This window comes from Mercenaria mercenaria, chromosome 4 (assembly GCF_021730395.1).
Source record: "Mercenaria mercenaria strain notata chromosome 4, MADL_Memer_1, whole genome shotgun sequence".
NCBI lineage: Eukaryota > Metazoa > Mollusca > Bivalvia > Venerida > Veneridae > Mercenaria > Mercenaria mercenaria.
Genome location: NC_069364.1, coordinates 75670242 through 75685823, shown reverse-complemented (window position 1 = coordinate 75685823; position 15582 = coordinate 75670242). Strand labels below are relative to the sequence as shown.

General features: G+C 34.3%; 1 protein-coding gene across 1 annotated transcript; it reads left to right on the top strand.

Annotated features, from left to right (window-relative positions):
* Positions 1-2273: 2273 nt before the first annotated feature.
* On the top strand, positions 2274-15574 carry LOC123552168 (proteoglycan 4-like). The gene is made up of 2 exons (XM_053541707.1): positions 2274-2409; positions 14009-15574. Exons 1-2 carry the CDS (start codon positions 2370-2372, stop codon positions 15535-15537), a joined length of 1569 nt encoding a protein of 522 aa, XP_053397682.1. The 5' UTR covers positions 2274-2369; the 3' UTR covers positions 15538-15574.
* The last annotated feature ends 8 nt before the right edge of the window (positions 15575-15582 follow it).

Below are 15582 nucleotides of genomic sequence, written 5' to 3'. Positions count from 1 at the left end.
ATAACTCTGAAGAATTTTCCATTTATATTTGCTGCTATTTTTTTTTCTCCACATTCCTACCCTCCATATTGAGTCGAAAGCCTGGCTAAAATCAATAAACAAGCAGAAAATTTTCTTTTTGTAGTGTCTAAGTATCTCTATTATTGAGCTTTATGTAAAAATATGGTCAGATGTTGAATAGTCTTTCCGGAAACCTGCTTGATTTTCTGACACAGTATGGTTCGCTAGAAGAAATGTGTTTAATCTTTCATTTAAAACCGAAATAAAGAGTTTGCTTATGTAATGTAACTCAATAGTGTGATTGCCCTGAATTGATCCTCTTTATTCTTATAGATAGGGATAATTATACCTTCAGACCATTTAGTTGGTAAAATTCCAGTTTCTAGGATTTTATTAAATAGAGATACATAGACTGGTAGCATTTTCTCTTTAGAGCTTTTAATGTATTCATTTAAGACCTCATCACTTCCTGTGGATTTTCTATTTTTCAGTAGCCTAATGCATTTTTCGATTTCTTCTTTTGAGATCTTTGAGTTTAATATAATATTATTATCTGTTAGGTTTATATCGTTTAATATTAATTAATTAATTGATTAATTGTTTCTCATCTTATGTTGGAATAAAAGATATCTATCTATCTATCTATCTATCTATCTATCTACCATACACTCCTTGTGAAAATGTACTGGTGTCTATTTCACTTATATTCTTAGGTAAAGGTTATGCAATAAATGTATGACCTTTCTGAACGTAAATAGATTAAATAAAACTAAGACATTTTAAATGCCTGGCGTGGTTATGATACTCCTTTTTTAAGGTCATGTTAAAAATGTGACAGATCATTTTATATTATTGCAATCAAAATATAAGTAGTCAAAACCAGCATTTTGATTATGAGGTACATTGGTACACTTTGTCGTTGATATGTAACGTGACGGTAATAATGCTTGATTGATTTATTGCTTTTATTCTTAATTGAAGTTAACGATTTGAACGTTTCTTGTTTTGTTTCTAACCTACATAGCTTTTACTAAGCTAAATATACAAACTGGAAGTAGAGCTGTAATCACATTGTGTATTATCCATCACCAACCATTTTTAAAGAAATCTTCTACTTTTTATAACACAACATCACTTACCCCTGCTATAGGTTCGAAAACCTTGGTTGGGAAACAAAATTCGTTCATTTTAGGAAGCTGGCTCACGGAAGGTCATTGGTTCTGACCAGGTGCCCGTCCGTAACTGAAATAAGACTCTGAGGGGCACCTGGGGTAATTCTCCACAATGAGAATCTGGAACGTGACCATGATCTATAAATCTGAAGTGGTTACATTAGTCCCAGCAAAAACATTTTAGTGTCATACAACATATTGAAAAGTCATGCAGAGCTATACGCATCCTCAGTAGAAGAATACATGAGACTTATTAATCTGTCAAAAAATGTATATTTCGCAAATAATCGTAGAAAAGAACTAGACAAATAAATAGTCACATGTTATTGTTTTTAGTAACTTATCGTAATACTTACGCTTCTGCTTAAAGATGTATTTGAAGTTCACATTTCCCTTAAAACTGGAGTTGTAAAACTTTCATTGTTTTTGTCACTACACTCGTATGTAGGCTAGAAGTAATGCTATATTACTTAATGTTGAATAAACTTTGTTGTTGTTCTTGTTGTTGATTAATGTATCTGGATTTAAAATTTAAGAACGATTGCTAAATTAAAGCCTCATTCTTTATTTCATAATCTTCTAGCAAAAGAACAAATTACATACATTTTGCGAAGAAGAGCTGTAAAATAAGCAGATATTAAATCTCTGTTGCCTTTCTTTATGTACTGCTTGTTTCAAATTTGACAATGTTGGATTAATCTTCAAACTTTATACGACAGGTTGCGTGCTGAATATTATGCACTCCTGGTAAAAAGAAATCAGAAAAAAATTGCAACAAATTACAAAATGTCAGGCAAATGTCTAAAATATGAATGAAGTAGAATACTTTAAAAAGTTTGTCATGACAAGTGGTTGTGTTAAATTATGCTGAGCTGCAACGTCAAGAGCCATTTCCTTACACCTAAAAGACGCAAATACAGTAAATAATCTGTTCTGTGACAATGCATCAACTGTTTGGAGCAATTAATTAGAAACTTAAGTGTCATTCAAAATACATTCTTGTCACTCCTATCACCAATTAAATGCTTGTTACTAGGTACCTAATAATTATTTATGCACAATAAATATGTATTTCCTTAAAATGTATTCATGCGTGTCCAAAACGACTGTTATATCACTTAATGCATTAAAATCACCGCACTATTTCGCTATTTCGCGGAGATGCAGACGGAATAAGGCCTTAAACAGGGTGTTAACATGAGAGTAGTGTTAGTGTTGATCGTGGTGATAGTGACAGGTTAGAGTCATTTTCTACATTGCTTTTACTATGTTTTTTACTTGTTGCATCCCGAATTACTTTTATTTTTGTTTACAAGACAAACAAATATGCGTCCTTAATTTTACTTGAACACACTGACTTGCATTTTATTTTCTAAATCGATCAATAGGAAAGTAAAGATTTAACTTGATTCGGCTCTCATTAAATGCTAATCTCACCTCTATAACGAATGTCAAACTCTGTGGTTAAATTTTGTTCACACAGAAATTTTAACAATAATCAACAGGTTAAGAATTATTACCACTGTGCTTCAATTTACAGTAGGTCAATAACGTGATTTCTACACAAAATGTTATTAATTTTATTATTTAATAATTAAATTTATTATTATCTGTTAACGAAAATTATGACTAAAATGTCGTTTATTGCCCGTAACAACACTGTTCAAATGACGTAATCAGTGTCTAAGTCGTGTAGACGCAAACTTCTATCTATCAGGATCAGTGTGTTAATCCTTGCGTACGCGAAGTCCGTGCAATGTATTTTGACACTGCACGAGCATCACTCCTCTTGTTCACGCATCCAAGTACATCGTCAAATCAGCGCAAAAATGGTTAGACTGCATAAACATATAGATATTTTAAAAAGTCACACAATACATTATTAACATGTCTAGAACTTAGAAACGAGCCAAAAACGATAAAAAAGAAAGATACTGACTGGAGCATTAAAATAAACTCGCTGTTTTGCAATACATTTTTTCTTATATTTATCTATGTACATGTTAAATGTTAGTCAGACAGCTCTATTTCTTTTGATTGGTATGTACTCGTTTTGTCAAATCAAAACTTGTTTGTGAATTTTTAAAAGTGGCAGAACGAAATATTGATATGTAATTTGCAATCTTATTTTATAACAGTATGATACAGTTTAAAAAAATGTATTGTCAGTATTTTTTTAAAAAAGAGGCAAAAGCCAAGTATGATAAGTGTATTTAAGCGTTATCAAAATGATCATATTTCTTTCCTAACGAAACACTGTTTTGTATCTCACAATGATACTTAAAAAAAAGTCAGAAGTCGAAAACTGATACAAATTTATGCATATTTTGATGCTGGTATACTTGCGTTTTCTAAATGAAAGTCTTTTAGCATTGCATGCTTGTGCATCGCACATGCAGGAGTTTATTCTTTATTTTAACAAGCATCTGAGGTGTCAAAACCCCGAACGTCACAATTTTGCCGCACATGTTGAACAAATGTTCTTGTTTAACAAAAAAAAAAGCCAAATTGTTTAGCAAACACTGAAGTAGAGACGTCTGGTTAGCGAACATAACACTGAAAACATAAAACGAATGTAGCAAAGGTAGCTTTAAATCTTACTTATTTTTCGGGGAGTGAGTTCGACTATGACCATGGCGGAATCAAATGTTTCACATGAATTACAGTCTCATATACTATTCGCTGATCTCCAAAATATGAAAATGAATATGCAGAATAAATGAGAAAAACATCTCTAACATCTGCATTTGAAAAGCATTATTACAAAAGTCACTGGAATCTTATACGAAAGGCCAAAAACAAAAGCATTCTATTAAAAGTTTGATTCAGCATTACAAAAAAACAAAAAAAATGAAATGTGTAAAAATATAAAATGAAAAAAAAACAAAAAAAAAAACGTACAAAAAGACTGAAAACTTATGCTATATACATGTTTCAAAATTTTGGGTATAATGTAAGAACGATGAACGTTGATCCTTAGTTTAGACAAATAAGTGCACCATTATGTTAAGGATAAGTTAACCTTTAGCAAGTGGTTATGCCTTTGCGACCAGTACAGACCAAGATCAGCCTGTACGGATGATCATGGTCTGACCTGTTTGCTATTCAGTTAGTAAATTTTCAATGAACATCCCTTCGAATAATTAATGGTACTGTCCAAATTGAAAGATGGACACGTTTATTATATAAATTTAGCAGGGTAAGGGTTAAATAAGGTATAGAATGATATGGACAAATGGGTGTCTCAAGATAAGGAAATTATGAGCGTTTTGGAAGCAAGGGAGGTCATAAATGATTTTCAGAGTGATAATCCTCGAGTACAGTTTCACACCTTGAAAGAACAAGTACAATGTAACAGACTAATAAATCAATCAAAGTACTGAAAGTACAGAAAGGCTGGCTACCACAAAACACTGGATGAAATCTCTGCGGGAAAGATGTTTGCAAAATCTTAGATATTATGGGTTTTCCATATCAAACTAAGGCGAACATAGGGTATTGATGTGATGAACCATCTTGATTAACTTGTGAAGGTAGTGAAAGGATATTACAGACTACGGATGGTGAAAAAAATACATTGTGTTTGCCTTATTTGGGATAACATAATTAGTGAGACAAACGGCACATAATGCTCAGTTGGGTCTGAAACCACAAAAATTAATATCTTACAAAAAAGTCAGGTTCCGAGAACGTAATCCAATCAAACCACATAGGATAATGAACGAAATTCATAGTTTATTCGAGAAACGTAGTTTATCAAATGTAAACTATGGTTTACGGTCGATATATTAGGCTTAAAATATCAACCATGAATTTCGGATGTGAACCTGAACGAATCTTGAACCCCTGTATACGAACGTGAGCCTAGGTCTATGATCTTGAACCATAGCTTACAGATGTGAGATGTATTTAAATCGTCCAATAGTTACATGAACCCAGGTTCACAGTAGATTAGCCATTTCTTGCTGTTTAAAATGAATTTAATCTGAAGGGTGAATGTTTTGACGTCTTTGAAAATACTTTGTTACATTTTGTAAAAGTTCTTGATTTTGCATTTATTCTTTAGTTTACAAAGTTTGGAAGAAATGTAGGTAGGTTTTACTTCTGCCCTATGGTTCTTTTTGAATGCAGAGAGCAAGGCTATAATTCTTAAGAGTTGGAGCTTTATTTCTGTCCGATTAAATTCTCTTACTCGAGGCTCCCAAGAAAAATTGTTACCGACAATTTTATTTTGCGTTTTATAATTATTACGCAATACTTTGAGGTTTCATTTTCATAGAAAATTATGAGGTAAAATGACTTCTCTGTGATCGTTTTGCGCAATGGCTATCACTTTGAAATTTGTCTCTATTTCAGCTGGAGGAAAGAACATAATTTATATAAGATTAACAAATAAACAAGAAATATCTTTAAAAATGATGGTCGGCGAATTGTAATAAGGAAAGAAGTTTATGAATTTTTCATCTAACATTCATCTTTCATCTAACATTTTTCAAATTGCAAAACTAAACACCGCACTTTAACAATTTAAATGGTTCTCTTTTAATTTTTCGCAAAGGTTTCGTAGGGTTGCAATTTTGTTTTGTTTATCCTTAGACAAATAATTACAGCAGTAGTTTGATGAAGATTCATGAAGCGGTTCATGAGAAGAGGCCATTAAACGTGTTTATATTTTTAGCTAAATTGGTCCCTATCCCCATTTGTAACAAAATAGCAGGAGACCTTACGATATTGTTACACATCGAGTTTGATAAAAATCCATTACATTTTAGTGGTTAATGCGAAGAAAGGCATATCTACTTTTAGCTATAGTGCTCCCTCATAGGGCCCAAATTCCTATATAAAATTTGGAAGAGGACCTTATAATGATGCTCCAGACCAAGTATGACAAAGATCCACCAAGCTGTTCATAAGACGCTGTATAAAGGCATTTCTAGTTTTAGCTCTAGTAGCCCCTAAAAGGGGTCAAATGTCCCAGCTGAACAAAGTTGGTTGCGGGCCTAATAAAGATGCTACAAATCAAGTTTGATTAGAATACATGAGAAAAAATCATTTAAAGGATTTTTTTATTTATTATTATTATTATTTATTTCTAAAATAGGCCAACTGATCCCGCTTTAACAAATGCATATTCGCTATTCATGAATCTTTGGACAATGACGTCACACCTATAAAAACGTGAAGGTCAAGCAAAACATACAATTGTAATTATTTCAATATTTCTGTTTCATAAACAAAGTTTGACCGTAGTCATATCACATAGATAAACTGTATGCAGCGTACCTTCATTTCAGTGTAATGAGATTCAGTCATTATATAGCATATATATAATGAAACTGATTTTAACTGAGTTCAATATTTTCATACCATACTAAAGAAAAATATTCATATATAATAAATCAGTTAAATAATTTATAACAAATATATCAAAGCAAACAAGTACTCATTTTAATATGCAATCTGAATAAGTCACAAAAGCAAGAAACCTTTTCATATACAGACGACAATTGTAACAAGGATAATCTTTTAAAAAGCACTTCTCTACATAAAAGACTCTTATCACACCCTTATTCATGTGATACGCAGACCGTATTCATCTCTTTCTTTAATTTGATATATGTTGGTATATGAACAGGTTTTTATCATATTTATTAAACTTACTTATCATTTTGAGATATATCAATATTCTTGCTAAATATACTGAGCCAAAGTTAGCTTTAAAACTGTGAACAGCGTCGTTTAAGATAAATGCTTTGTCTACATTTCTTTCAGCGTAGCACAATCAACAGAGTGAAAGAAATTGACACTCTCGTCCAATCAGGAAGAGTGTTGCATAAATCTTCCATTTTGATAAATTATCTATAATGCGTTATCAAGTAGTTTGATTTGCAAACTGAAGTCACGTGGCATAGGTAACGAAAACGAATTTAGACGGCGTCGCCGAAAAAAACAATCAAACAACAACGACACGGTAAAAGTCGTTCAAAGATGCAACACAGTGCGAAACAATGTTAACTTCAGGACTGTATCAATTAATGCATTTGTTAAACATTACCGTTACGGGTCCACTATCTTATATTGCCTGAAATACAGTTGAAAACGTGTGTTTAAACAAAAATCGCTTACATCTACGCCCCCACCCTTTAAACAAAATGGTGACAAAGCACTTTTTACAATATATCTTTCATATATTTCAGCATTCGCCAGAATGTTTCTAAAAAAGAATATATAGCATGTACGCTCTTTAGGTATACAACTCGTAGAAAGTGGTCATTTGTTTCTTCTCATGTTACTGTGGCAATTCCACGCAGCGATTACGTCCCGTAGTACCTATAGCAAATGATCTGAAAGAATAGATTCTTATAACTTTAGCCCTAAATATAAGACCTGACATAACTCATATCACTATAAGTTCATTTTGATTGATATTTCATATTTCTTATTTTCCATGTTATGTCAGGTCGTCGAATAATGCGCAGTATAACTCATATCGACAATTGTTTCTCGGAACCAGCGTTTGTTTAATAAGCTATCTACAGACCGGGGTCATAATCTATAACGAAACGGTCAACAGTGTTGAGTTACGAAAGTTTCATTCATACAGACATTTCATTCATTGGGGCGAATTAATTTACCATCATTGTGTAATATTTTCTAAAATTATCTTTCAAGTATTTACCGTTAGAAAAATAAAACAGTATTATAACATGTTAAAGCAAATAGATTTATTGAAACAGGCAAGTTTAACAATCTATGGCAAAACTGATAAACGCTGCAAACTATTTGAATTGCACATGGAATTATATTTTGTGTTGTCAGTCTCAGCACCTTTGAACTTTTGTTGAACTTTGTGGAATCTCGATTTATTGATATAATAGTCTGGCGAATAAATCGCCAGCCTAAAAACGAAAATAAATAATCTCATCACTGGAGGTAAAGCCAAGCATGTTGAGGAAAATTCAGTACATTCCAATTAAAAAGAATACAGAGATCTGCTAAAACACCTGCAATCCCGATCTTTGGCGTGTAGCGGGGTTAATGATGACTGAAGCTTACACTGGTCATTTGCTGTACGTTTCAAATGCGAAATATTTGACAATATGTCACTTCCAACCATGAAACTTAGCTTTCTGGATAGCCAGGGACCGTTCAAATCCTTTTAACACGAATAAACATTCGCATGCCTTCATGTTAAAACTGACCATTGTACAACTAAACTGCTTTGTTGACAGGCGACGCAGAGTTTTTCACGATCAGCGAATCTTAATATGTTGTCATATGACCTAAATTTAACGAGATACTGAAATACCTAAGAATTGAAAATGAAGAAAGCCGGAAGCTTAAATAAATCGCCCTTCCGTCCGCTTTTCATGGGAAAATTAGTATTTTCCTTTAGCCTCTACATATCTATCAAAAACAGTAAAACAACATTTAATCAACATTTCACCGTTACACAAATGCACATTCAGTACGATGACATAGATCGTAAGAACGAATGAAATGCCCATGTACAACAAGAATACAACATGCCTTTAAGGCGTCACTGTGATGACTGTATCACAGATTTGTAATCTGTTGTAAAACAATAATTTAAACACGACCCACCTCCTGAAGTTAAACAATGAAGACTGAAACTGTGTCTTATCACACAACAAAATTTGAGGCTGTACGTAACAGATATTACATCACAGCGCCAAACGTAATAACTTTGCACTGCAAAAAACACGCTCTGCATAGAAAATGTAAATATTTGGTGGTTGCGCCGAGGATGTAGATAATTATCCTTAATTTCGTGCAACAATATATCTCAGTGAACAGTTGATAACCACTTTGAAAACGGAAAGAAAACATTTCAACAAGTTGAAAAAAAAAATCAACAGAACAGATCATGGCCTGGACTACATATTGTTACAATATTTCGTGATACACACTAATGATAATTTCAAAGAATGGTGGCATTATCAAAATAGCAACAAACGACAAAATAATCCTTTTAATTGTCGGATCTAGGTAATATTCTGGCAATGAACTTTTTTTTGTGTACAATTATCATAAATACGTATGCATTTAAGGGAAGCTACGCTATACGGTGTAGCGTATTTTATGACAGGTACTGGGAGGGACTACACGTCAAAAATGTGGCGGCATGTCTGGAATTTTAGTTCAGCCAAAGACTGGTCAGATTTAAATTTATCAGTTCACTTTAGCGTTGGTTGAATATAGACAAAGAAACACTCGTTTTTGCCCACCGTCATCCCCTACACCACTGTAGTTGGCAATATAAGTATGTATCCATGTAAAAAAAAATGTTGTTTTCCTGTCACTTCAGACATGTACCTTTTATATCGAACCATTCATATTTCCATTTCGAACGAACCTTTCACATTTCTTTACCATTCGTTAATTTTACACATCTGTTTCCACTGACTGTTTTTTGTAATAAAAATGATTGCAGGTACAACGTTTATACATTCATATTACAATAATTGCTCCTAAATGATTATCTCTGATATATAGTGTGCAACCTACTTTTTTGACCAGTCAGAGCGAGTTATTTTTTGAAAATTGTGGCTACTTATTCCTAAGACCAATGTGACTGAAGCAATAATTTTCGAAAGACGGCTCTACACACCGAAGAGCAAGTAGGCAGAGAATCTAATACGATTTGTAAACGTCAAATAAATGAACACGACTGTCTCTGCAGTTCTAATTGGTCAAAAGTAGATTTCACACTACGTCAGATAGAGTCCATGAAGAGAATTCTTAAAAAAAAAAAAAAAAAGAAACCTCTGTCGGTCACTCCCTATCGGTTTCTTTTTCACGAAGAATTCACTTCATAAACTCTATCTGTAACATTTTACAAATAAACAAGGTCATCCCATGACCATTTAATAATAACCATGTGTTGAGCTTTCTCTCGCAGTAGGGGTCATAAATAATTATAAAATCCATGAGGAACTTACAAAATTAGAAACATACGGAAACAGTAAATGGTCACAAAATAAACTTATCATGTAATTATGCCAAAGTAAAATATTAACAGAAGATAAAAGAATAGTGGTAAATTGTTCATATCTTTGGTCTCAATCTATAACGCGCGGACCAGTGAATAAACAGTATAACATCAATCGTGACGTAAATAAGCGCTTGGATATATGAAGTAATAGGAAAGTTATAATGTTCTTTAACTGAGTAATCTCTGTAACTATTTTGGTGATAAACATAATGGGGAAAAACTAACCTAAATCTTTAAGCCTTTAACACTCAGCAAAAGTAATAATTTTTTATGGAGGGACATAACATAGCAAACATGCTTAAATCTGATATTTGACCGTTTTCAACCAAAACAGCCATACTGTGATCATTTTTATTATTTTTTTGTTTTGCCTTTAGACGCAAATCAAATAGAGACTTACCCATTTGTTTATAGAGTGAAATTATTGAATGAACACCGTTTGTCAATCCTAATTATGTCTATGTTATACCAATGCGATGGAAAAGTTACCGAACTGTATTAATTGCTATACATGACCGTTATGCATCTAACAGTCCTGAAACTGTTTTGTTTTTATTTTCTCATATTTCTAGATACTTTTATGCCCCGAAGGTGGGCATATTAAAATCGCACTGTCCGTCCGTCCGTCCGTCCGTCCGTGTATATTCTTGTCCGGGCTGTAACTTTGCCATCCATGAAGGGATTTTGAAATCACTTGACATGAATGTTCACGTGTCTTGCGCAAGAACCAGACCCCTAGCTTCAAGGTCAAGGTCACACTTAGATATCAAAAGTTAACAGGGTTTGTTTCGTGTTCAGCCGATAACTCTGCCATTCATGAATGGATTTTAAAATAACTTGGCATAAATGTTTACCATAATAAGACAATATTTCATGTGCAAGAACCACACCCCTAGCTCCAAGGTCAAGGTCACACTTAGAAGTCAAACGTTAACAGGGTCTGTTTCGTGTCCGCTTCATTAATCTGCAATTCATCAAGGGATTTTGAAATTACTTGGCATAAATGTTCCCCTTAATAAGACGACACGTCGTGCGTAAGATCCAGACCCCTAGCTTTGAGGTCAAGGTCATATTTAGAGGTTAAATATTAATATGGTTTGTTTCTTGCCCGATCCGTAACACTGCCATCGATGAAGGGATTTTAAAATTACTTGGCACAAAATTTCCCTAAAATGTGATGACTTGCATGCGCAAGACCAAGACCCTTAGGTCACAGTTAGAAGTCAAAGGTTAACATGGTCTGTTTCTTGTCCGGTCCATAATTCTGCCATTTATCAAGGCATTTGAAAGTAATTTCACACAACTGTTAACCATATTTAGAGGGTGTGTTACGCTTATGACCCGGGTCTCTTAGGGTAAGGTTAAGGTCAAATAGTTATTTATATCTAAACTATTCTGACATATTTTGCTCAGACAACTGTAGCATCCCCGGGCACGCTTTGGGGGAATTTGTCACTAATAGTGACAGCTCTTGTTTACCATAGTTTGACGCATTTATATGGGTTACAGGGATTGTAGTCTTTCCAGCAGTAGCTTTCTCTTCATATACTGCCTTGTACAATTCTGTGGGATTTTACTTTTTCAAAACAAAATCCCGTCTGTTTGTTGACAGATTTCATCATAAAAATGTCACACGCTTAGGCCTAGGATCATGAAAGTTAATAGGAAGGTTGATCAGGACCAGCAGATGACCCCTTTTGATTTTAAGATTAGAAGGTCAAAGGTCAAGGTCACAGTGACCCGGAACAGTTAAACCTTTTCTGGAAGATTACTTGAGAACGCTTGGGCCTAGGATCATAAAACATAATAGAGAGGTTGATCAGGACCAGCAGTTAATATCTGTTGATTTCGAGATCAGTAGGTCAAAGGTCAAGGTCACAGTGACCTGGACGATAACTTGAGGGATCACGAAACATAATAGGGAGGTTGATCATGACAAACAGATAACCTCTTGTTTTTGAGGTCAGTAAATCAAAAGTCGAGGTCACATTGACCAAGAATAGTTTAACATTTTTTTGCCAAATAACTAAAGAATGCTTTGACCTAAGAGCACATTTGATACCGAGGCCACTTTTGACTGGTAAATGACCCGTAATTATTGATTTGAGTTCAGTATGTCAAACGTCCAGTGCCAAGTGACCAAGTAATTGGTGTTCCTTGCGCAGTTACTAAATGCATCAAATTGGGGCGTGGGGTGGGGAGGGGGGGGGGGGGGGGATATCGTGTTTTACGAGCTCTTGTCTTGAGTGAATTTCCATATCTTTAAGTGCTTTGAAGAGGGGTAAAATGTATTTCCGTATTGAATAAAGTTAATGTTGGACGCTGCGGTTTAGCACAATACCCATGCTAAACAAGTCAATGAAGTATTGACATGCAAAACAAAGTTACCTACAGGAAAACACCGGTACCAGACCAGAAAGAAATAAAAACATTTTACATTATATACCCCATCCCAAGGTATACAGTAAGAACCATGTTCATGAACGGAAAAATGTACTTACCTATTTCAGTTTCACATTTCTCAACTAAAACGCACATTTTGGTGAATGGGTACAATGCATATTGAACAAGTGATCATTTACTCTCCATCGTGCACAAGTGTTTGATTGTGGCGAAATAGAAAACAGGCGAATAATGACAGCAGTTTGACGGCGAGTAAAATATTACATGCTGCTGTCGAAGTTTTCACGACAAGAATAGAAAATGATATGAGCCGTGCCATGAGAAAACCAACATAGTGGGTTTGCGACCAGCATGGATCCAGACCAGCCTGCGCATCCGCGCAGTCTGGTCAGGCTCCATGCTGTTCGCTTTTAAAGCCTATTGGAATTGGAGAAACTGTTAGCGAACAGCATGGATCCTGACCAGACTGCGCGGATGCGCAGGCTGGTCTGGATCCATGCTGGTCGCAAACCCACTATGTTGGTTTTCCCATGGCACGGCTCAATTATAATAAAAAGGCGAAACCTTTGATAACGACGAGTGTTAACAATTATTGTTATCATAATTAAATGCATTCAATTACTTTTCTATCATTCATTTTTTTGCTTTGAATAGAAAATTCTCACTTAAAATATACATAATGAAATGGTACGGGGGAGCGGTGGGGCTACGTCGGTGTGTATTAAGACAAATTGGCAAATCATGTACATGTAATTCATTAATATATGTATTACAAAAAATCTTAAACACAATAGATCTTGCTTACTTTGAAGATTAATTAATCAGCGTTTAATTGGTGTAGGTGTTTTTACTGTCAACTGAATATTACCCTTACTGCACTGTGTACTTTCTATTGCTCCAATCATATCAAGAATTTTGCGACATAATTTTCAAATTGCTCTACAAAGTGTTTTTGGGACTACAGTGAGAACAGTAACATTTCTGTGAAGGCTTAGACACTTTTTATAGAGTTTTCCATATGATCTGATAACGTCTGACGCGCTGATATTTTACAATATACGTTGCTTAAAGATTTTATACAAGTAAGGGAAAAACGAGATTATTTTACATGTTTGACGTATATTATCTATAGCTATATTTTTAAGTTTGAATAGATAGTTAAAACATTATAAGAACGATTTAATTCTGATATACTATTTTCTTGCTATTGTTGAAATTTTAAATCAAATGTACATATATTCTTGCTAGTGGTCAAAGTAAAATCGTTTTCGATGAAAATTTAAAATCAATTACATTTTAAAGCAACACAGTTTTCATGTAATTTTCATTTTATTTGTAATAAATGTTTAATTAAACTTATATAACACTGTTCCTATCTATTATCTATTTATGTACATTCTATCTTTTCTGTTTGCAGTCACGTCTGTCAGATCACTACATCCATACCCGAAAAACGTATATAAAGGCGTCAAAGGAGGCTTCCAAGCGACCGGTAAATATGACAATAAACGATTCGGTCCTACAAAAACAAAGAAAGGAAAGCGACCCAGCAGAATCGGCAATATAGATGTAAATTTGATAAGAACAGTGGGCGCAGACGTTGGTCTTCGTGGTCTTGCAGAAGCAAATAACCGCGGGGCAAACACAGCAGAAAAAAATGATAAGAATGCAACTAATGCTCCTTCCAGTTACAGGAAAACTCAGAAATATGGAACAATCGTTAATAAGTATAAAACATCAGCTAGTAACTCAACGAGTTTTAATACCGAACAACAAAAGCAATATAATATACAATCAGCTTATAGCGCTGGTAACACATATAGTGCAAATAAAGACTTCTTAGCAAATTTTCTAAAGACTCTAGTAATTGGGGATACAGGAACTGATAATTCCAACTCCGTCTCAACGAGTTCATATGGAAACACAAAATCATTAAAATCATCAAATTACCAAACAAAAGATATAAAGAAAAGTTATGGATTTTCAAAAGATGCAAATCTTCAAAATGGCAACGGATATTTAAAACCAACTAAGAAATCTTCATCAAAACGCAATTTTTCAAATCAGTATAAAGTTAATAAAGCATTTGATCCATGGAAACTGGACTTAGGCACACCAGATTTTGGTAGGCCAGACAAACAAGATCCTACACAACAAGAGTACGGACTACAAGGTTCACAGTTTATATCAACACCAGATTTCGGGAAACCCGATGAATCAAATTCAAAAGTAAATATCGCTAGACCAAACAAACAAGACTATACTTCCCTAAACGTTGAAAGATTGTCTTCCGGTTCATCTACATCGCGATTATCAAAAAAGAAGCTCACTTTCAAATCCTCGTCACAACAGTATTCTAAAGTATCGGACATAGACTTCGGTAGGCCTGACAAACCAGATCTAATCAAAACAACATATGGAAATAATGCAAAACCTTACGGTCCAACATATAAAAAGCAAATCAAATCTACTGCATCGAAACTGGATTTTAACGGACCTGGAAAACCGGAACCTTACGGTCCAAATTACGGACAACCAGCAACAAAAGCTCCACTGAAACCAGATTTTAATAGACCTGATAAACCAAAACCTTACGGTTCAAATTACGGACCACCAGCAACAAAAGCTCCATCGAAACCGGAGTTTAACAGACCTGATAAACAAAAACCTTACGGTCCAAATTACGGACCACCAGCAACAAAAGCTCCATATAAACCGGACTTTAACCGACCTGATAAATCAAAACCTTACGGTCCAAATTACGGACCACCAGCAACAAAAGCTCCATATAAACCGGACTTTAACCGACCTGATCAACCAAAACCTTACGATCCAAAATATGGACAACCAGCAACAAAAGCTCCATCGAAACCAGACTTTAACAGACCTGATAAAGCAAAACCTTACGGTCCAAATTACGGACCACCAGCAACAATAGCTCCATAAAACCGGACTTTAACCGACCTGATCAACCAAAACCTTACGATCCAA

Coding starts and splice junctions, on each gene's coding strand:
- LOC123552168 (XM_053541707.1), top strand. CDS start 2,370: ATGAGAGTAGTGTTAGTGTTGATCGTGGTGATAGTGACAG. Junction 2,410..14,008: donor GATCGTGGTGATAGTGACAG/GTTAGAGTCATT, acceptor TTCTGTTTGCAG/TCACGTCTGTCAGATCACTA.